A 24586-nucleotide genomic window follows, 5' to 3' on the forward strand; every position below is an offset into this window, starting at 1 on the left:
ATATGCAAACAGTTGGGATGCAGGTCATTCTCATAATGCAAAGATCCTAAGATCATTAAACTGAAATTGTCTTTGCCTTCCTACTAGTGCTATGCATGACGTAACCTTCCTTTTAAACTTATTACCTATGTCTGTGTATATGTATGATAACATGCTTTTATTATAGTTTTCAGAATGGTGGTAATAAAAATCCTCTTTCTTCTACACAATTAAATGTTTTAATGTTGCACGTTCATTTTTAATCTGTTAATTACATTTTAATTGAAGCATAATAGCTGCCTCCTAAAATAAACATATTTGCAGTGACAGACATGCCTCCTGCTTTGACTGAATTTAAAACCTTTGGGCTCCATCTTAAAATAAACCCAGATGACTCCACATCACGTATTTTGATTCTTGTACCACTTATGCTCACTCCTTTCCCCATATGCAGTACCTTGATAGCATAAGCACATAAAAGTTGGGTTTGTTTTAATAATTTTCCCTTCTACACTTGCTGTCTTCTGCACTGCTCATTGTTTCTCCAATCACACAATCACGGGGCATGTGCTATCATAACCATTTACATGTTGATTCGACATCATACAAGCTGACATTAGCTATGGTGACAACATGATGATACCACTCCAATGTATGTGCAATGTTGTCTGAGTACGGGGATTTCTGGGGCTGTTATTCAGTGCAGCTGTTTGCACAGCTAGTTAGTACCACATTAATATTATTACATATATGCAATATAATGCGACCACATAAACCAAACCATTCTGACTGTTCTGATAAGATTTGTGTAAAGCAATAGGACTCATTGTACTTGTTGGGGGTTATGTAATAATGGCTCAACTTTTTCACCCTCTGACTAAACCCTTGAGAAACAGCTACATGCACATTGACAAACCTAATATATTTTTTCATATGAATAACAGTGTATTGCCAATGGACAAAGCACAATATTGTAGACAGAAATGTATGGAAATGTGCTGTCAGCCTGTGATATCATCCGTTTTTTACTGTAGTTATAATGGCTCGGTTGATTAAAAAAATTCCTGGGACATACATTTGAAAAAAAAAACTAACCATGTGCAATTGATTGATGTGCACTCTGCTTTGAAATTGCAAAAAGCACATGTTCTCTCCTTCCTAGAGAGCAGTCTGTTGTTTGGATAGCACAATAGATTTTGACCATGCTGATGTGTTTCATTCATCTGAGCCTGAAATATCATTTCAAGAAGTTGCAAGAACATATTGTGCCTTTTCTGCACTTTCTGGATTGTAAGCTCATAGGATTTCAAGTATTACAAGGTTTCCATGTGCCAGAAAGTTTTTTTTAATCCTTGTATCCATGATATGGAGGTTTTTATTAGATAATGAGAGGTTTGCTGTTTCCTAAGCAATATAAAATATTTGTATTGACAATGGATAGAATCTGAGGACTGTGTATTGTTCATGCTGGAATGTGCCATGGAGGATACATGGTGGTGGCAAGAGGGAATCTGAGGGGGATTTATGGGTACATTGGGGCATGGGCTGCATAGGAATGGTTTTGAGGTTGAATGGGGAGATTTAGGGGGGCTTTAGGCACTACAAAAAGTTGGGATCCTGTCTTGGTGAAGCAAGCACAGCCTTCGCATTGACCCACCTCTTTACCCACACTTGTCACACACTCTGGCAAGGCACACAGGCTGCAGTGCAAAAGTGGCTCAGGTCTGAAATAACAAAAATGCTCTGTGCAAAGCTTTTCAGTGGATTATGGTATGCAGGTCATAACCTGCAAAAATGTACAAGTTGGGCTTTCTTGAGGTCAGAAGATTTTCTTTCACCGCAGGTCTTTATATCGATAAGTTATGATGTAACTACGAGAGATCTTGAAAGCGCTGTAATTTTTGTTGTACAACTGAAAAAAAATGAAGTTTTATTTCAAAGCTAATTCTTGCCCTTCAGAAATGTTTTATAGCCATTGCCTGACACCAAACAATGGCAATTAAGTTTCAGTTACTCAAGAAATAATTTTGTTTATTCTTTTTGGTTAATGAATACTAAGTAACCATTAATAATATGGAACTGAGAGACTGCTCTGAACATTACGATTTGAAATCTGGACTTTGATCACAGAGGTCTGATGTACGAAGGTTTTCTTCTCTCTCTGAGTGAAAAGCATTTGAACCGTCTCAGATTAGTATTGAATTGGCATGACAAACCATTGCAAAATAGTCAAAGAAAGAGGTCACAAAGGAGACTGATGTGTTAAATGTTACTTTGACGCAATTCTCTTTAACAATTCTGACGACAGCACATTACTTGAAAGCAAAGGGACGCTTTTAGAATCATGCTGTGCCTAACCTGGGAGACCTTGATGCTGATACTGGATTTTTAAAAAAGCGCAAATACTTTCCATTCTTTTCAAAGATGTCATCTTATGGTAAAGAACTCCAAGAAGCCCTTTTTTTCCAAAATAACACATTGCTACCAACCTCCTGGTATTGTCTTGATAATACTATCGAATTCCACCTTGAGAACATCTTTTCTTGACTGTAACGGCTCATATTTTACCACATACATTACATACTTATTCAGTGAATGGGACTGAGTTCGGAATTGTTCTTTAATTCGTACTGTATTGCCATCGTTCATCATACATCATTCACCAAAAATTTCTGGGACAAAGTTGAACTGTAAACTAATCATTCCTCTTTAACAGATCTGTATATATTCTTGGCTGGTTGAGCCTTTTTTAATCTAACAGCTTTTCATTTTGGAACCTCCAGTCTTATAGGTGGGGTTAGATGCCAATACTGTGTATTGCACTTACCTCTCTAGTTACGTTGCCCTCTATTAAGTGGTACAGTGGCACTATACTTGTGATCTCCAGTAGCACAGGTGTTGGACTGGCCTGATCCTTGCCTTGCCGATGGCAGAGATGGCATATGGAAGGGCACTGCCCTTTCTCTTCACACTCAATCTCCACGCCAGTAATTGGCTGCTCATCTGAAAGCATTTGGGCACCCAATAAACTTGACAGATATGAAATAAATGGTATCGACTTGAGCTCCTTCTTGTTCCCCAATTCAGTTGTTTCTGAAAGTAAGAAGACAGAAAATTTAATGCAAATCGACATTAGCAAAGTGATCCGCAGTGCATCATAAAAAAATTTCAATACAACAGAATGCTGGCCAGCTAAAACAAAATCAGTACCTGAATTGCAGGTGCTTTTCTTTTTATTTGGTTTGATTTGATTTATTATTGACACATGCACTTAGGTAGAGTGAACAGTTTTGTTTTGCATGTAGTACAGGCAAATCATACTATACAAAGAGATTAAGGATAATAGAACAGAGCGAGGACTACAATGTTATGGCTGCGGAGAAGGTGCACAAAGAATTAGGTCAGTATTAAATTTGAAATTTGAGAAGATTATTCAATAATTCAGCATTTGTGATCATCAAGGAAATCATGCACGCTCTTATTATAGAAATGGAAAGATGGTCGGATGCATATTTATTTTCCCATCTCTCAACCCAGACATATTTAAAACGTGTTTTTATCCCTTGAGTGCTGACTGTATGGAGCAATGAAATACTTGCCTTAAGTTTCAAAGAAAAAGAATAAATATTTATTTCTCAGTGCTGGACTGTATTCACAACAGCAGCTATTCACAGTTGCACGCACACACACACACACACAGCCAAGGAAAGTTGATAACAAAAAAAAAGGCAGCATTTAAGACAGGTCAAGTGAAATTTTAAAATGATGCAGACCAGATGATTCCATTTTGTTTCATTGAAGAAGTGGAAATTGGAAGGTTCCAACAATAGATTTGTAATGACTTACAGCCCGCTGCAGCAGGTTTTTCGCTTTGTTCCAACTGAGGTATGGATTAAGCCCTATAGCGACGATCTAATTTATATGAAAAAGCTCGCGGCCCCATTCTCTGCTTGTTAATGTCTTAGACAGCCTCTTTCCTTGTCTGGTTCAGATCTCTTCTCTCTGAGGCTCCTTGTCAGCACGGTGGCACAGTGGTTAGCACAGTTGCCTCACAACACCAGAGACCTTGGTTCATTTCCCGCCTCAGGTAACTGTCTGTATGGAGTTTGCACATTCCCCCTGTGTCTGTGTGAGTTTCCTCTGGGTGCTCTGGTTTCCTCCCACAGTCCAAAAATGTGCAGGTTAGGTGAGTTGGCCTTGCTAAATTGCCAGTAGTGTAAGGTGTAGGGGAATGGGTCTGCGTGGGTTGCTCTTTGGAGGGTCGGTGTGGACTTGTTGGGTCGAAGGGCCTGTTTCCACACTGTAAGTAATCTAATCTAGTTGCTCTCAGGATCTGTCTTAATAAATGCCCCTTCTCAAAACCTGGTTTTTGCCAAGTGACTGGATTATTTAGAATCAAAGAAGTTTACAGTGCAGAAAGAGGCCATTGGGCCCATTGTGTTTGCACTGGCTCCTGTAAGATCTACCTAGCTAATCCCATTCTCCAGCCTTACCTGTGTTGCCCTCTAAATTCATCATTTTCAAATATATATCCAGCTCTCTTCAAAATCTCCTCCTCCACCACTCCCCCAGCAGTGCATTCCAAATCCTAATAACTCTCTGCGTAAAGAAGTTTCTCCTCATCTTACTCCCAGCTGTCTTGCTGATAATCTTGAAACTGTGATTCCTCGTTACTGACATGCCAACTGGTAAACAGAATTCCCTTCTTTACCTTATCAAAATTGTACATAATTTTGAACACCTCAGTAAGGTCACCTCTTAATCTTCTATGCTCCGAGGAAAATAAGCCCAATTTTGCTCGTCTTTCCCTGTACCTAAAATCCCTCATTCCTGGTATCAAATCTAGCAAATCTCCTTGTACTCTCTTGAGGGATTTAACATCCTTTCTTAAATGAGGTGTCCAAAACTGAACTCAAAACTCCAAACGTGGTCTGACCAATGAGTTTAGCATTGTAGCATCACTTCGTTTTATACTCTATGCCTCTATTTATAAACCCAAGAATCCTATAAAACCTCTTAACAACTGTTTCAACTTGTCTGGCCATCTTTAGTGAATTATGCTCTTGGACCCTAAGATTTCTCTGCTCTTTTACTTCTCCCAAAGTTAAAGCCTTGAGCCTGTATGGTCTCTCCATGTTTCTTCTACCAAAATGCATTACCTCGCACTTCTCTATATTGAAATTCATTTGCCAGATGTCTGTCCATTTGGCCAACTTGGCAAAGTCTCTCTAAAGTCAGTCAGCATAATTCTCACAATTCACTAATCACCTGCAGAATCATCTGCAAATTCAAAGATTTTACCCCCAACATTCATTTCCAAATCATTTCTATGAATCAGAAAAAGCAAGGGTTCCAACATTGATCTCTAGAGAACACCACATTCAACATATTTCCAGTCTAAGAAATGCCTGTCCATACCTCACTTCTGTTTATCATTTAGCCAATGTCTCCATGCTGTAAAGGACCAATCAATCCTAAACAATTCTAACCAAACTGCCATGTGGCACCATACAAAATGCTTTCTGAAAGTCCAAATATACAATATCCACAGTAAAGCGTCATCCACTGTCCATGTCACCATGCCAAAGAACTTAATTAAATTTGTCAGACATGGCTTGCCCTTAACAAAGCCATGTTGAGTGTCTCATATTACCTTATATTTCTTGAAGTGTATATTTATTTTATCCTGTATTATGGCCTCCAGCAGTTGTCCTATTATTGATGTCAAGTTGACAGGTCTGTAGTTTCCTGCATTAACAATTTCCCCTTTCTAAAACAATGGTGTCACATTCGCAATCCTCCAAACCCCAGGACTAAATCTGTGTTCAGAAATGCTTGGAAAACTTCTAACCCATTTTCTCACACTTAGCTCTTATTATCACTTACTCAGCTTTCTTTCTATCCTGGCCTGCTATCCATATTCTCCTTGTCTCCCTATCCCTTTCATATCTCTCTTTTTCTTTCTCTGGGCTCTGTGTCCTCCCATTCTCTCACCTTTCCACTTCCATCATCCCAACTTTGGCTTAAACATAAACACCATTTTTTTCGTAGCTGCTAACAGTTCTGATGAAGATTCACTCAACCTGAAACACTAACCCTACTTTCTCTGCACAGATGCTGCCAGACCTGTTGAGTTTCTCCAGCAACTTCTGTTTTCCTTTCAGATCTCCAGCATCCCACAGTTCTTTGTTTTATTATAGGTCATGTTGCTAGGTGCATCACATTGAAAAGAGGTTTGTGAGAATGGTAAAGGAGCCATTGAAAATCAAAATGTTGCCCTTGAGAAAATGTCAAGAAGAGCCCTTGAAAGGAATTATTTTGACCTCTGCCATAATCATTATCACTTCCCTTGCCTTTTGTTCCTTGATACCCCGTCATTTAATATCTCTCGCCCTCGACCCAACTCCAGACCTTCCCCGAAGGAAATTATGTCAAAAATACATCCATTATGAAGAGTTATAAGAGTAATGGAGTTTCTTTTTCCTATGAAGAATACCTTATGGAGAGGAAAAGCATTTTATTTAAATGACAAATGGATGAACAAATTAATATTTGTCATGCCTAATGACATGTCGTGACCTGCACATCCTTGGGTCTTTTGAAGTTGTAACAGACTCCCAGATGAGAAAGAGATACACCAAAATATCACATATCAGCATTCCATTGCACACTGTAAGAAAGGACAACACAATGATGGATTTGATAAGATCCCTGCTGAAGGAAATATGTTGTGGAGCTTGAAAAGGTGTAAAAAGGATTTACAAGGATGTTGCCGGAGTTGGAGGGTTTGAGCTACAGGGAGAGGCTGAATAGGCTGGGGCTGTTTTCCCTGGAGCATTGGAGGCTGAGGGGACCTGATAGAGGTTTACAAAATCATGAGGTTAAAAATCACACAACACCAGGTTATAGTCCAACAGGTTTAATTGGAAGCACACTAGCTTTCGGAGCGATGCTCCTTCATCAGGTGATCACAATCACCTGATGAAGGAGCGTCGCTCCGAAAGGTAGTGTGCTTCCAATTAAACCTGTTGGACTATAACCTGGTGTTGTGTGATTTTTAACTTTGTACACCCCAGTCCAACACCGGCATCTCCAAATCATGAATATCATGAGAGGCATGGATAGGATAAATAGACAAAGTTTCTTCCCCGGGGTGGGGGAGTCCAGAACTAGCGGGCATAGGTTTAGGCTGAGAGGGGAAAGATATAAAAAAGACCTAAGAGGCAACCTTTTCACACGGAGGTTGGTACGTGTATGGAATGAGCTGCCAGAGGAAGCAGTGTAGGTGAATACAATTGCAATATTTAAGAGGCATTTGGATGTGTATGTGAATAGGAAGGGTTTGGAGGGATATGGGCTGGGTACTGGCAGATGGGACTAGATTGGGTCGGGATATCTGGTCGGCATGGACAAAGTTGGACCAAAGGGTCTGTTTCCGTGTTGTACATCTCTATGACTCTATGACTCTAAGACAGTCAGATTTGCTTAACTATATTTGGCACCTTTCAATCAACAAAAAGATAATGCGACAACTTACATGGGCACAATACAGTTAACAAGCTTAAAAGGAGGGGAGGAAGTCTTTGCAGATACAATGGTAAAGACAATTGCACCTTAAAAGTTGTAGAAACCTTGATTTGCAAGAGTGAGATCTGAGACCTAACTATTTAGCAGTGGTAATGATTCCCAAGGAATGGCAAAGCTTGCAAATAATCTTGATTAGTGTGCAATGATTTTTCCAAGTATGTTGATCCCCAGGTGCTGGCTCCTGAAACTAAGTGCAAAAAGGAGTAAAGAGCTTTCAGTATCCTTTGCTGTTCTCAGTTCATGTTGCTGTCTCTGTTGTGTAAAAGCTGCTACTGATACCCAGATGCTTAGTTGGACGCAATCTTTCACCTGCAATACGTGAATTTTGTCATGCAAGTGAGCATTAAGCAAAAAAATGTACATTTCTTGATCATACAATCATAGAATCCCTACAGTGTGGAAGCAGGCCATTCGACCTCATTGAGTTTCAGGGCTTCTTGATTAAAATAGCAATTCTAATTCAGCCAGTTGTGTGTATTCCAGGATGTCTCAGCATGTCAGTTGATCACATCAGCCATTTCAGATTAACATTTCCTCTTTAAATTCATCTTTAGCTCATGAAAATCTGAAGTATTAAAGTCAAATGTTGAAAATTGAATATTGATAGCCAATTTTTGTTCTGGCTGTAACACTAAAATGGAGTAACAAACACAATGTTTGAAAACTGTACCCAAGGACAGAATGTGTTGAGTTTCCAGCATCTGATTGTGCAATGGACAGAGATGCACGGCACTAAAGGTCTTGAATCTGAGTTTCCTGATCACTGGCAAAGGGTGATATCTACCCAAGGATGAGATTGTTCACATTGGAGCATTCTTGCACAGTACACCGGAGTCATTAACAGGTTTCAAGAGCAGCTTGCCTGTCTGCCTTATTGTTTAAAGAATCATAGTGCATGATACATGGTTATCTATTGTGTAGAGATTAGAATTAGAATTAGATTTGTTGTGTGTATGCAAATACAGGGATACAGCAGTACAGTGAAAAGTGTATAAAGTCGCCATTACCAGCGCCATATCAAGTACAAAGGCATCTGGGTACAAAATCTTAGGCACAAAGTAGCAAAGTAAAGAAATAAAGTTACAAGTTCAACATGACAGTCCCTTCTTAAATGATGATGTGGAAGAGCCAGTGCTGGACTGGTGCTGAAAGTTCAAAATCACACGACACTGCGTTATAGTCCCACAGGTTGATTTGGAAGCACTAGCTTTCGGAGCTCTGCTTCTTCATTAGGTAGCTGTGGAGCAGGCTCATACGATACAGAATTTATCACAAAAGATTACAGTCTCATGCAGTGTCGGTTGCATGACACTGTGATCTTTTGCTATAAATGCTGTGTCTTATGATCCTGCTCCATAGCTATCTGATGAAGAAACACTTTCTTAAATGCTTAATCATGTTGGGTCACACTACCCACAAGGGTTCAATCTTCTCCATGCTGGCTCGACCTTCACCATGCTCGATGCCGCTGCAGATGCCGAGAGAATTTGGGCTCCCTCTCCTCTGCCTTGGGTCATTCTCACACCCTTCCCTGCATTCTCTCACCGTCCCCTGTATTGGATTTGTTCTCCTCTGTCTTGTGTCATTCTCACACCCTCCCCTGCATTCCCTCACTATCCCCTGTGTTGGACTCGCTCTCTTTTGCATTGGGTCATTCTAACACCCTCCCCTGCATTCTCTCACTGTCGTCTGTGTTGGGCTCAATCTCCTTTGCATTAGCCTCACTGTCTACCTTTCCCCTGCACTCTTTCGCTGCCTCACTGAGATTCATGATGCACAAAAATAAAAGTTGATTTTTAAAACATCTTATTATTTTAAAATGAATGCAAATGCAATAAGTTTGGCTTTAAATGCAAGGCCTTAAATATCACTGACTAAACAACGTAGCCATAGGTGCAATTATAAACTTTGATTTAATTTTTTTAACTCAGGAAGTGAAAAGATCCAAGGTTAAGAATGTTGGTTTATTGTAACAACAATGTAACAGCGATGTCAAAAGTAGCTCAGGCCAATAGTAAAGAACGATCAATTGAGTTTTTAACTTAGCACGCATGTGGAATATCACTGGAAATTCCATTTTGCCAATTTCCAGAAAAAGCAGCTAATCACAATGTGACAAATGGAAAATAAATTCTATCCATTCTTCAAATTTCTAACAATAGGTGTTCACTGATCAGCTGCTGGATTCACACAATAATTGATGACTGGCACTAATAGAAATTCAAGTTGATTCAACAAAGGAACCTTTGCCAAGTACTGAAGTGACTGTCACACATTGCTTTAGCAATTGGCAAGCTAACATCATGTATTTTCATGTCGTACTAAGAAATGTATCTGCTCCCTCATGGACAGCATACTACAAAGCATATAGTTTTGCTTGATTTTTACTTTCCTCGCATCATATGCAATTTTTCTCAAAATGTCCTCCTTCAATTGTCAAGTGCCTTGACACAAAAAGTGACCATAGGCTACAGTACAGCAAGGACACCCTCTGAGACTGACATCCTCAGGTACAGCAACAGTCCTAGTGGCATTTACTTCCATGGCCCTATGATTCCTCATGTCCAGCTACTCACACTGGGTACACTTCTCTGCCTTTGAGGTGCCAACTGTGATGAGGAACTAGTGCAACCCCACTGAAAACAAAACATGAGAGATATGGTCTCATAGCTTCTTAACCCCCTCCTCTGCTCCCCCTTCAACCCACCATTCCCCATTACAGTGTTTCCCTGCTATTGCATCTGAATTCCTATTTCCTCTCCCAATGTTCTCCAGTTACCTCTAATATTCTTGTCCATTCTTCCCTTTTGTCTTTGCTCACTTGGTGCTCCACAATCCACCTTCTGGTTTCCCGCTGCTCTCTACAAACCCACTTCGACTATACTCATCTCTCAACCAGTTATCTCTGCTGTCACTCTCTCCACACCTTCTCAAAATCCATTTACCTCCCTGCCATATTTTTTTGAGTTTCTGTGTACAAACTGTGCCAGATTGACTAATGGCAACCAATCCATTAGCTACTAAAAATTTAAGTGTTGATTATAATTGGAGGCCTTGCTGAAAAGATCAACGTTACAAGGGACTCGGGTACTCTGACACGTTCCAACTTCTCTCAGCATGACGAACACAGAGAAGAGAACATATTCCAACTCATCCTGAACAAGACCACAGGTGATATACATAGGAGGCATTAGCCTCGTGGTATTATGGCTGGATTATTAATCCAGAGGCACAGGTAATTTACTGGGTAACAGGGTTCATATCGCGCTGTGGCAGATGATGGAATTTGAATTCAATTTAAAAATTCTGGAATTAAGAGTTGAATGGTGATTATGAAACTGTTTTCGGCTAGTGAGAAAAACCCGTCTAGTTCATTATTGTCCTTTTGGGAAGAAAACTGCCATCTTTACCTGGTCTGGCCTCCATTGAATTCAGACCCACAGCAATGTGGATGACTCTGGACAATCAATACCTTTTATCAAAATATCTTTTAAAAACTCAAATTCTAAAGATGGTGTGATGAAGTGGTTTAGATACTCGTTTAACAATTCTTGAACTGAAACTCAAATAAGATGAAGGTTGAGGTGTACCAGCTGTAAGGATACTGCCTGAAAAGGTAGGGGCAGAGATTTAGTGGTAACATGTAAAGTATAGAAGTGCATTTTCTTTTAAGTAGAAAGGATTAGGAGTGGAACTAATTGGTGTGTCTTTCAAAGAATCAGCACATGGATTGAATGGTTCCATTAAACTATTAATCAGGCTTGTACAATTTTAATTCAGCCCCAAAATGTAAACAAAGCAGAACGAACACTGAATGAGCACTTTTCACATTACAGTGTGCTCTGGGCTTACAAAATGGATACTTTGGGAAATTAAAAATTGCTGCACTAATGATCTTCGAAGATTAGCACTCACCTTCATCATTCACATGCATTCACATTCATCAATATCAATACAAAAACAATGCAACGTTGCTCCACCTAAAAAAACCGAGAGAGTAAAGCTGGCAAAAGACCAAATTAACTCCACATGGAAGCAGAACTTTCAGTATGAAGTTGGCTAATATTCAGGCTGCAAAAAACAGAAGACCATGAGACACAGGAGCAGAGGGAGACAATTCAGCCCATCGAGTCTGCTTGGTATTCCATGAAATCATGACTGATCCGACAATCTTCAACTCCACTTTCCTGCCTTTTCCCCATTACCCTTGATTCCCTGACAGATTAAAAATCTGTCTGTCTCAGCTTTGAAGGGACTTAACAACTCAGTCTCAACAACCCTCTGCTGCAAAGAATTTCACAGACTCACTGCCGACTAAGAGGAGGAATTCTTTCTCGTCTCTATCTTAAATGTGAGGCCCATTATTCTGAGATTATATTCTGTGGTCTGAGACTCTCCCATTGAGGAAACAAGCCTTTTGCATTCCCCCTGTCAAGTCCCCTAAGAATGACATATATTTCAAGAAGGTCACTTCTCATTTTTCTAAATTCCAGTGAGTGCAGGTCTAATCTACTCAACTTCTCCCCATAAGACAATCTTCCAAACCTGGCATCAGCCTCGTGAAGCTGCTCTGGACTGCCTCCAATAAGAAGAAATATTTCTTTAGATTAGGGGGCTAAAACTGTTCACATCATTCCAGCTGTGGTCTGATTAGTGTCTTGTATATTTTTAGTCAATTCTCGCAACTTTTATAATCTATGCCCTTTAAAATAAAGGCCAGCACTCCTTTTACCCCCCTTTTACTGACTAAAAGTGACTTTACAGTGTAGGTTCATAGTTCCTTGAAAGTGGAGTCCCGTGTAGACAGGGTTGTGAAAAAGGTGTTCGGGTATGCTTGCCTTTATTGGTCAGTGCATTGACTACAGGAGATGGGAGGACATGTTGCAACTGTACTGGACATTGGTTAGGCCACATTTGGTGCAATTCTGGTCTCCCTGCTATAGGAAGGATGTTGTGAAATTTTAAAGGGTTTAGAAAAGATGTTGCCAGGGTTGGAGGGTTTGAGCTATAGGAGGAGGCTGAATAGGCTGAGGCTGTTTTCCCTGGAGCATCTGAGGCTGAGAGGTGACCTTAAAGAGTTTTGTAAAATCATGAGGGGCAAGCATAAGTGTAAATAGACGAGGTATTTTCTCTGGGGTGGGGGAGTCTAAAACTAGAGGGCATAAGTTTAAGATGAGAGGGAAAAATTTAAAAGGGGCCTATGGGCCAACTTCCACTTCCACATGTAGGCGGTAGTGAATATATGGAATGAGCTGCCAGAGGAAGTGGTGGAAGCTGGTACAATTACAGCATTTAAAAGGCATCTGGATTTTGTATGTGGATGTACCTACTAGAGAAGGTGCAAAACATGACCTACTCTTGGGAAATAAGGCAGGGCAGATAACTGAAGTGTCAGAGGGGGAACACTTTGGGCCCAGCGACCATAATTCTATTCGTTTTAAAATAGTGATGGAAAAGGATAGAGCAGATCTAAAACTTGAAGTTCTAAATTGGAGAAAGGCCAATTTTGACGGTATTAGGCAAGAACTTTCGAAAGCTGATTGGAGGCAGATGTTCGCAGGTAAAGAGTCAGCTGGAAAATGGGAAGCCTTCAGAAATGAGATAACAAGAATCCAGGGAAAGTATATTCCTGTCAGAGTGAAAGGGAAGGCTAGTAGGTATAGGGAATGCTGGATGACGAAAGAAATTGAGGGTTTGGTTAAGAAAAAGAAGGAAGCATATGTCAGGTATAGAGAGGATAGATCGAGTGAATCCTTAGAAGAGTATAAAGTAAGGAGGAGTATACTAAAGAGGGAAATCAAGAGGGCAAAACGTGGACATGAAATAGCTTTGGCAAATAGAATTACAGAGAATCCAAAGGGTTTTTACAAATATGCGAAGGACAAAAGGGTAACTAGGGAGAGAATAGGGCCCCTCAAAGATCAGCAAGGCGGCCTTGGTGTGGAGCCACAGAAAATGGGGAAGATACTAAATGAATATTTTGCATCAGTATTTACTATGGAAAAGGATATGGAAGATATAGACAATAGGGAAATAGATGGTGACATCTTGCAAAATGTCCAGATTACAGAGGAGGAAGTGCTGGATGTCATGGAATGGTTAAAAGTGGATGAATCCCCAGGACCTAATCAGGTGTACCCGAGAGCTCTGTGGGAAGCTAGAGAAGTGATTGCTGGGCCTCTTGCTGAGATATTTGCATCATCGATAGTCACAGATGAGGTGCCGGAGGACCCGAGGTTGGCAAACAAAGTGCCACTGTTTAAGAAGGGCAGAAAAGACAAGCCAGGGAACTATAGACTGGTGAGCCTGACCTCGGTGGTGAGCAAGTTGTTGGAGGGAATCCTGAGGGATAGGACGTACATGTATTTGGAAAGGCAAGGACTGATTAGGGATAGTCAACATGGCTTTGTGCATGGGAAATCATGTCTCACAAACTTGATTGAGTTTTTTGATGAAGTAACAAAGAAGATTGATGAGGGCAGAGCAGTAGATATGATCTATATGGACTTCAGTAAGGCATTCGACAAGGTTCCCCATGGGAGACTGATTAGCAAGGTTAGATCTCATGGAATACAGGGAGAACTAGCCATTTGGATACAGAACTGGCTCAAAGGTAGAAGACAGAGGGTGGTGGTGGAGGTTGTTTTTCAGACTGGAGGTCTGTGACCAGTGGAGTGCTACAAGGATCAGTGCTGGGCCCTCTACTTTTTGTCATTTATATAAATGATTTTGATGTGAGCATAAGAGGTACAGTTAGTAAGTTTGCAGATGACACCAAAAGTGGACGTGTAGTGGACAGCGAAGAGGGTGACCTCAGATTACAACAGGGATCTGGACCAGATGTGCCAATGGGCTGAGAAGTGGCAGATGGAGTTTTATTCAGATAAATGTGAGGTGCTGCATTTGGTGAAAGCAAATCTTAGCAGGACTTATACACTTAATGGTAAGGTCCTAGGGAGTGTTGCTGAACAAAGAGACCTTGGAGTGCAGGTTCATAGCTCCTTGAAAGTGGAGTCGCAGGTAGATAGGATAGTGAAGAAGGCGCTTGGTATGCTTTCCTTTATTGGTCAGAGCATTAAGTACAGGAGTTGGGAGGTCATGTTGCAGCTGTACAGGACATTAGTTAGGCCACTGTTGGAATATTGCGTGCAATTCTGGTCTCCTTCCTATCGAAAAGATGTTGTGAAACTTGAAAGGGTTCAGAAAAGATTTACAAGGATGTTGCCAGGGTTGGAGGATCTGAGCTACAGGGAGAGGCTGAACAGGCTGGGCTGTTTTCCCTGGAGGTCGGAGGCTGAGGGGTGACCTTATAGAGGTTTACAAAATTATGAGGGACATGGATAGGATAAATAGACAAAATCTTTTCCCTGGGATCGGGGAGTCCAGAACTAGAGGGCATAGGTTTAGGGTGAGAGGGGAAAGATATAAAAGAGACCTAAGGGGTAACCCTTTCACACAGAGGGTGGTACGTGTATGGAATGAGCTGCCAGAGGATGTGGTGGAGGCTGGTACAATTGCAACATTTAAGAGGCATTTGGATGGCTATATGAATAGGAAGGGTTTGGATGGATATGGGCCAGGTGCTGGCAGGTGGGATTGGATTGGGTTGGGATATCTGGTTGGCATGGTCACGTTGGACCGAAGGGTCTGTTTCCATGCTTTACATCTCTATGACTCTATAATAGGAATGGTTGAGAGGGATATGGGGCGGTGCTGGCAAATGAGACGAGACTTATTTAGGATATCTAGTTAGCATGGATGAGTTAGACTGAAGGGTCTGTTTCAGTGCTGTACATCTCCATGACTAAACTTTCATAATTCATGATCAAGGTTTCCTAAATCTCCCTGTTCCATAGTTTTCTGCAGTCTTTCTCCATTTAAACAACATTCAGCTCCTCCATTCTTCCTGCCAAACTGTACAACTTCACATTTTCTCACATTATATTGCATTTGCCAAGTTTATATTCACCTCCCTACAGGTCAGATTAACCAGCCTGTCTGTCTGCAGACTTTCTGTGACATTATCACCCAATGCCCACCCCTCTGTGTTTATGTCATCTGCAAACCTGGCTACAGTAAATGAACTTTTCTCATCTAAATTATTAACATGTATTGCAAATAAATGTGGCCCCAGCACTGATCCCTGTGGCACTTAATGAGTTACATTTTGCCATCTTGAAAATGTTCTCTATTGTCCAAATACTCTGTCTTTTAATAGTTAGACAACCCTATCCATATTAATTTACATTCTTCTTTACTGCTTTTATTTCTTAAAAAGCCTCATGTGTGGCACCTTACTAAATCCAAGTGTGTTACATCTGCTGCTCATTTTTTGAACAGTATAACATCCTTCCCATAAAACTAAAAAAAGCAAGCACAAAACTAGACAAGCAAAAATCTTGCAAGACCTTGTTATATTCCCGTTGTGACTATGTAGGTGTGCGTGTTGTCTGGATATTACATTATTTTTCTTGCTTCTCTTCTGATCCTTTCAAGACCACAGCTGGAGGTTTAATGCAAAACTATGAAATATTCTGATCACAAGCCAAATAAAAATTGAATTATTTTTGTCAATGTCCTAACACTTTTGTATAAACCTGGAATGATCTAGGGGTTCCCTACAGCGGTTTCACAAACCCCAGTCCGATGGTGCGGGAAAAAGTCCCTGATATCAATACTATTCTAAATCTAAGGATTGGTGCTGAACACCCATTTTGTCATGATTTCAGTACTTTTCCAGCCCTCAAAAATAGGTGGAAAACAAATCCAGGTGGCCTCATGTAGACCGCACAAGCGGACCATTCCCACTGACACTCAAGGTCAAGCAGTTACCCTCCCCCACTCAAAACAGGCTGTTTTTGCATTAGGCCTGTTTTTCTTGTACTTTTCCACCTTACTTCAATTAATCATTGTCATGTCCAATTAACCCTTAATGATTAACCATTAAAGGTCTGGTTTGAAGATATAATTTTTAAGCCCAGCACAACATGCACTTCCAACAAACCTCCCCTATTACCAAAAAAAAAGCCCAGTGTATTCCAATCTTTCCTCAATTATGACATCCCAACGATACATATACATAGCATGGATTAGTTTCATGCCTGAAAGATGGCTCTGTTAAGCATTCATGGAATCACAATGCTGCAGAAACCAGAACTATTTTCAATCAGTTTGTAATGAAGTCTGTGCAGGTACAAAGGAAGCTTGGAGGGGCTTAGAAACAAGGGGATACAAATACATCTTTAACAGCATGTCTAACAAAAAAATGGTTAAATATCTTTCACCATTCACCTGAAACAGTAACTTCTCGGATTTGCAAAGTCAGTTTAATCATGTGTTGTATCTTACTTGCTAATTTTCGTATTTCTTTCAACATGAGTAATCGAATGGAATTACTCATTCAGCAAATTTTGACATGACAGGACATTTCCAGGGATCATCTGGCCTGTGGCCACTTTTGGTTGCACCATGCCTTTGTGAACTCAGGTCATTTAGTTGTCAATTGAACAAAGCAAGCATCTTAACCCTGCACTTGAAACTGAAAGGCTGGGACTGAACATGGCTTCCCGGGTGTCACATTAGCTGGACTTGAATCACTGCATTATCTCTCAATATCCTATTTGGAAGTTATCTAATAGCAGGTTGTAATAGGGGGAAATTTGTGATGAATTCATGGTCTCAGTTCGGCTTTCAGGTAGATTCAATGCACTTCCAGCACAGAGAGGGAAAGACAAGTGATCAAACACATTCCCATAGCTCTCTCATGCCTCCTGGTGGCTGCTTATCATGTGGAATTGGCAAAAGGTTGACAACTAATCTATCCATGCATTGAAAAGGGAAGCAAACACATTCTATTTCAAATATTATGAATGTTAGGGAGTAATGTGACTGCTCTTATTGTTAGTCCCATTTGACAACTTTATTCATTTACAAACTCCCTTCTGAGATGGAGAGAAATTAAAGATTGTGAGTTGTTATACCTGACTTAGTAATAGATGGGGTTTAGTAATATGTAGCATGCACAGTGCCCAAAATGGAAATGTTACACACTAACTATGTGCAGTAAAGTGTTAAAAATGCCTTTCCTCTAAAAACAGCTGCTGATCATGTGTAAAGGGAGCAATACCATAACGGTATCAGATCAGATAGAAGTAGAGACAAGAAGGTTTCAGAAGATGATCTATCTTATCATCCTTTGTATGGAGTTAAGTTCAATAAAGCCTGCTAATATTCACTCAATTGAGTATGGAACTGTGCTTACTACATGGTGCAATAGTAATAGAACCAAACACAAGTGCTGCAAAGATCCGGAAGTGAAGCCCAATGACACCATAATCACTGAACTAATCTGTTGACCAACAGGGACAGCACTGTTAGAGACTGGATTCATCTCAGATGAGCACGAATCCTTTCCTTACTCACATAAGATATATTTCAAATGATACAGGGACCCAGATAAACTGAACAGGTCTGGAGTTGCCAGGGAGGGTACACACTGCATCAGCAGCATGGGAGTTGTACAGAAAAGATGCCGACTGGCATTTTCCAAACTTTTCAGGATAGTGCAAAGAAAGTGCACATTTAGAACAAAAGGTTCTGCCCACACTACAGAAAGTCAAAGCACTGAGTCATAGAGTCATAGAGGTGTCCAGCATGGAAACAGACCTTTCGGTCCAACCCGTCCATGCCGATCAGATATCCCAACCCAATCTAGTCCCACCTGCCAGCACCCGGCCCATATCCCTCCAAACCCTTCCTATACATATACCCATCCAAATGCCTCTTAAATGTTGCCATTGTACCAGCCTCCACCACAACCTCTGGCAGCTCCTTCCATACACGTACTACCATCTGCATGAAAAAGTTGCCCCTTAGGTCTCTTTTATATCATTCCCCTCCCACCTTAAACCTATGCCCTCTAGTTCTGGACTTCCAAACCCCAGGGAAAAGACTTTGTCTATTTATCCTATCCATGCCCCTCATAATTTTGTAAACCTCTATAAGGTCACCCCTCAGCCTCCGATGCTCCAGGGAAAACAGCCCTAGCCTGTTCAGCCTCTCCCTGTAGCTCAGATCCTCCAACCCTGGCAACTTCCTTGTAAATCTTTTCTGAACCCTTTCAAGTTCACAACATCTTTTCAATGGGAAGGAGACCAGAATTGCACGCAATATTCCAACAGTGGCCTAACCAATGTCCTGTACAGCCACAACATGACCTCCCAACTCCTGTACTCAATACTCTGACTAATAAAGGAAAGCATACCAAACACCTTCTTCACTATCCTATCTACCTGCAACTCCACTTTCAAGGAGTTATGAACCTGCACTCCAAGGTCTTTTTGTTCAGCAACACTCCCTAGGACCTTACCATTAAGTGTATAAGTCCTGCTAAGATTTGCTTTCCCCAAATGCAGCACCTTGCATTTATCTGAATTAAACTCCATCTGCCACTTCTCAGTCCATTGGCACATCTGGTCCAGGTCCTGTTGTAATCTGAGGTAACCCTCTTTGCTGTCCACTAGACCTCCACTTTTGGTGTCATCTGCAAACTTACTAACTATACCTTTTAAGCTCACATCCAAATAATTTATATAAATGACAAAAGGTGGAGGGCCTAGCACCGATCCTTGTAGCACTCCACTGGTCACAGACCTCCAGTCTGAAAAACAACCCTCCACCACCACCCTCTGTCTTCTACGTTTGAGCCAGTTCTGTATCCAAATGGCTAATTCTCCCTGTATTCCATGAGATCTAACCTTGCTAATCAGTCTCCCATGGAGAACCTTGTCGAACGCCTTACTGAAGTCCATATAGATCACATCTACTGCTCTGCCCTCATCAATCTTCTTTGTTTCTTCTTCAAAAAACTCAATCAAGTTTGTGAGACATGATTTCCCACGCACAAAGCCATGTTGACTATCCCTAATCAGTCCTTGCCTTTCCAAATACATGTACATCCTGTCCCTCAGGATTCCCTCCAACAACTTGCCCACCACCGAGGTCAGGCTCACTGGTCTATCGTTCCCAGGCTTGTCCTTACCGCCCTTCTTAAACAGTGTCACTATGTTTGCCAACCTCTAGTCTTCCGGCACCTGACCTGTGACTATCGATGATACAGATATCTCAGCAATAGGCCCAGAAATCACTTCTCTAGCTTCCCACAGAGTTCTCGGGTACACTTGATCAGATCCTGGTGATTTATCCACTTTTAACCGTTTCAAGACATCCAGCACTTCATCCTCTGTAATCTGGACATTTTGCAAGATGTCACTATCTATTTTGCTACTGTCTATATCTTCCATATCCTTTTCCACAGTAAATACTGATGCAAAGTATTCATTTAGTATCTTCCCCATTTTCTGTGGCTCCACACAAAGGCCACCTTGCTGATCTTTGAGGGGCCCTATTCTCTCCCTAGTTACCCTTTTGTCCTTAATATATTGTAAAAACCCTTTGGATTCTCCTTAATTCTATTTGCCAAAGTTATTTCATGTCCCCGTTTTGCCTTCCTGATTTCCCTCTTTAGTATACTCCGACTTTCTTTATACTCTTCTAAGGATTCACTCGATCTATCCTGTCTATACCTGACATATGCTTCCTTCTCTTTCTTAACCAAACCCTCAATTTCTTTAGTCATCCAGCATTATCTATATCTACCAGCCTTCCCTTTCACCCTGACAGGAATATACTTTCCCTGGATCCTTGTTATCTCATTCCTGAAGGCTTCCCATTTTACAGCCGTCTCTTTACCTGCGAACATCTGCCTCCAATCAGCTTTCGAAAGTTCTTGCCTAATACTGTCAAAATTGGCCTTTCTCCAATTTAGAACTTCAAGTTTTAGATCTGCTCTATCCTTTTCCATCACTATTTTAAAACGAATAGAATTATGGTCGCTGGCCCCAAAGTGTTCCCCCTCTGACACCTCAGTCACCTGCCCTGCCTTATTTCCCAAGAGTAGGTCAAGTTTTGCACCTTCTCTAGTAGGTACATCCACATACTGAATCAGAAAATTGTCTTGTACTCACTTAAGAAATTCCTCTCCAACTCAACCTTTAACACTACGGCAGTCCCAGTCGATGTTTGGAAAGTTAAAAACCCCTACCATAACTACCCTATTATTCTTACAGATAGCTGAGATCTCCTTACAGGTTTGTTTCTCAATTTCCCTCTGACTATTGGGGGTTCTATAACACAATCCCAATACAGGTGATCATCCCTCTCTTATTTCTCAGTTCTACCCAAATAACTTCCCTCGATGTATTTCTGGGAATATCCTCCCTCAGCACAGCTGTAATGCTATCCCTTATCAAAGATGCCACTCCCCCTCCTCTCTTACCTCCCTTTCTATCCTTCCTGGAGCATTTGTATCCTGGAACATTAAGCTGCCAGCCCTGTCCATCCCTGAGCCATGTTTCCGTCATTGCTATGATATCCCAGTCCCATGTTCTTAACCATGCCCTGAGTTCATCTGCCTTCCCTGATTGGCCTCCCCCCCACTTTACTAGTTTAAATCCTTCCAAGCAGTTCTAGCAAATTTCCCTGCCAGTAAATTAGTCCCCTTCCAATTTAGGTGCAATCCATCCTTCTTGTACAGGTCACTTCTACCCCAAAAGATTCCAGAAATCTACATTCAGAAAACACAAGGCAATCATTTTAAAGACAATCCCACATACTACTACTTTGTCTTGAAGAAGTCACAGACTGGGGATCACCAATGCTGGAACATAGACATTACTGTTACAGTACACACTTTATACTTACACAGCAGTTTCAGATTCTTGCAACTTCCTTTAGACAAAAGCCACAAAACTACTCACCACATTCAGAACATCTAAGGATATGATTAGTTAAAGCATCTCTCTCTTTGTCATCACGTTAGCATGAGATTTTCCAGTGAACAATAGCCAACATGTTAATAGGAATGAAAACCACCTTAAGCTGCATGGGTAACAATCTCACCAATGTATGCAAACCAAGGTGAAGACAGGGTAAGGACAAACCTGATAAAGTTACAGTCTGCTGGGTTAACACTTAATGGTAAGAGTGAATTCTCAATGGCAATGATTACCATAATGTTCATGCAGACTCACAGAAGACAAAAGCCACCAAGAAAATTTCCTTCGACCAAGAATATTACAGAACTCATGAGAATGGTGAACTAAGTGAGGAAAATCATGCCTTACTTAGCTCAGGTTATTGAGGCTCTGCGACAACCTTTGAAGCAAGGCCAGGTGTGGTCTGGAACTAAGCATCGGCATCAATCCTTTAACCAAATTACAGACATGCTCATTTTGTACAACATTTTGTAACACATTATGGACTTGGCCTTCCAACTATAATAATGGCAATCTTATTCCAGATTTAATATGAGTGCGTCAAGCAGTCAGTCTACTCTGCTTCCAAGGTCCTTACTGATACAGAACAAAGATCTGCCATCATTGATAAAGAGGCCTTCGCAGTCACTTTGCGACGTGGCAAATTCTCTAACTATGATTTAGGCTTACTGGTCAAAGTTGAAACTGGCTAGAAGCCATCAATAACCTTTGTAAAGTATCAAACAAACATCCTCACATGCTGAGATTTTGATTATGGCTGACGTAGTATGATGCGGTCATAGAATATGCATGGGGTAGTACTTGGATACTCTGTTAAGACCCCCATCAACAGCTCAAGCAAGGAAGACAAGAGAACTGTGGATGAATTCCACATTTGCAGCCTTAATGACTCAATATAAACCAGTCACAGCAAAGATATTACGATAATTTTGTATGGTTCAGCTCCATGCTGAAGCATTTGAGCAGACCCACATGTTCTGCTTTAATAGCTGACTGGGATATGTCCCCAGTAAACCTGTCCTATGGTGATGTTTTGAACAAAGCCTCTAAGCAGTATTATTGTTGACCACTTGGCCGACAATGAGAGCTCTCCATCTGAATACTCTCCAGGTGACATCAGGGACATCTACGTGTTTCCAAATGCTGGACCAGCAATCTGTATGATGGCCTGGCATCTCTCAATCTTTCAGACATATGATCTCCAAATGAATCACCTATGCTCATTGACAGGGGCAGAACAAACCTCTTTTGTACTTTTCCTTTCCAGTTAGTCCATGGGAATACCTTGTCATCGATCCACCATGATGTAATCACCAGATCCAAAATGTTAACTCTGTTTTTTTGTTTCAGATCTCCAATTTCCAAAGTTTATTGTTTTATTTTATTGCCATTGATCAGCTTTTGTTTAATTTTCTTGTCTTTGCTGAATTTTATTCAGATGGATTTTTGGAGAGAAATTCAACTGAGTCATGCCAAACACGAAAATAATCTTACTGAATGCCATGTTTTCCTCACATGAAATTCAAGACATAGACATTTTTAACAATGAGCTGCAACTTTCCAATATGTGCTTCAGATCCTTTGCAACCCAATACAAATTTGTCCACATTACAAGCTCATCAAGCTAACAGTGAAGCTGAGAGACAGGAACATTCCATACAAAATCATCTGAGAAAGAAATAGCAATTTTCATCTGACCCATACCATGAATGAATGGTTTCAGCCCGTGCCAGGCTGTGAATCAAATTCAAGTCTTTTTCCCAACACTAATACCAAGTGTCACAGTGCATGACCATGAACAAGTATGACAAGAGACCAATGTGTAAGACAGACCAACACTGCACTTTTGCCCACAGACTCACAGATGACAACCTGCCCATGTTGGGAAAGGACATCTAAGTACAGTTCATTGACCAACATAGTGCTGGTGAGGCTCCAAAACTGAGTACTTACCCCGTTGAAACATTAAATGCCATAATTTGAAGAAACAAAAATGCCTTGATTTTGCTGAAAAGAAAAGGCAGGAACTGAATGACCTACCTACCCTGATCCTCAAGAGAAAACTGAAAAAAAAAACAGCCACTTATGATCCAGATGACAGTTGAGGGCCCTCAGAGAACCCATTTCACATGCTCCAATTTATCACAAATTTCAAAATAACTGCATTTATGATCAGGAAGATTAGTAACTACCATACCCACCTTCTGAATACTGTGCCAGTAAAATGCAGAGATGTTGGGAAGGGAGGGAGATGTGAAAGAGCTATAAACGGTGTATATAGTCAGTGGGGCAAACTTTTAGTGGGGTGTGACGTTTTTCAGTAAGGGGTTACCTACACCCTTACTTTAGGATAGATACTGGGAATGCTCGAAAAAAAATTATAAGTTATATGGAGCCGGAACTGGGCTCAGGGTTTCAGAAGATGCCATTTCTTTCCTATTTCTTGGACCTTGGTATATTTAATACAGTCAGTTAATGTTCACTCATGTGAGATGAGACTTGTTGTACTACAAAATTGCACCAGCTTTCAATATCTTCCACATGAGCAATGGCCTCAACAGACTCAAAATACAAACAAGCCACAATGTGTCTAAAAACAAAATACAGGAACAAAGTGATTTTAATGCAATAATCTTGATTTCAGATTAAGGTGACTTATAAATAAATTGAATAAACAGTTAAAAATTAGTTTCAACATTTGTGTAGATTGCATTCCTTATTGAGCAGCAAAATCTAAATATATCTGTTAGAATACATATGTTAGAATATATATGTTAGAACAGATGTAACATCAATAAGAATCACATGACATCATAGAGTCACAGAGATGTACAGCACGGAAACAGACCCTTCAGTCTAAATCATCCATGTCAACCAGATAACCTATTTAAATCCAATCCATTTACCAGCATTCGGCCCATATGCCTCTAAATCCTTCCTGTTCATGTACCCATCCAGATGTCTTTTAAATGCTGTTATTATACCAGCCTCCTCCACTTCCTCTGGCAGCTCATTCCATACACACATCACTTTCTGTGAACAAATTGCCCCTTTGGTCCCTTTTACACCTTTTCCCCTCAACTTAAACTTGTGCCCTCCAATTTTGGACTCCTCTACCCTGGAGAAAAGATCTTGGCTGTTCACCCTATCCATGTCCCTTGTGATTTTATAAACTTCTGTAAGGT

General features: G+C 40.7%; 1 protein-coding gene across 7 annotated transcripts in view; it reads right to left on the reverse strand.

Annotated features, from left to right (window-relative positions):
* astn2 (astrotactin 2) overlaps window positions 1–24586 on the reverse strand; it is a 1590397-nt gene that overhangs the window by 554507 nt on the left and 1011304 nt on the right. For all 7 annotated transcript variants that reach the window (XM_087998521.1, XM_087998520.1, XM_087998522.1 and 4 more), the window contains one exon: window positions 2807–3072. In XM_087998521.1, the coding sequence (XP_087854647.1) occupies window positions 2807–3072 (266 nt within the window). The remainder of the gene's footprint in view (window positions 1–2806; window positions 3073–24586) is intronic.

This window comes from Chiloscyllium plagiosum, unplaced genomic scaffold (assembly GCF_037043375.1).
Source record: "Chiloscyllium plagiosum isolate Xiang-an unplaced genomic scaffold, Cpla_swu_hap1 HiC_scaffold_21, whole genome shotgun sequence".
NCBI classification, from domain to species: domain Eukaryota; kingdom Metazoa; phylum Chordata; class Chondrichthyes; order Orectolobiformes; family Hemiscylliidae; genus Chiloscyllium; species Chiloscyllium plagiosum.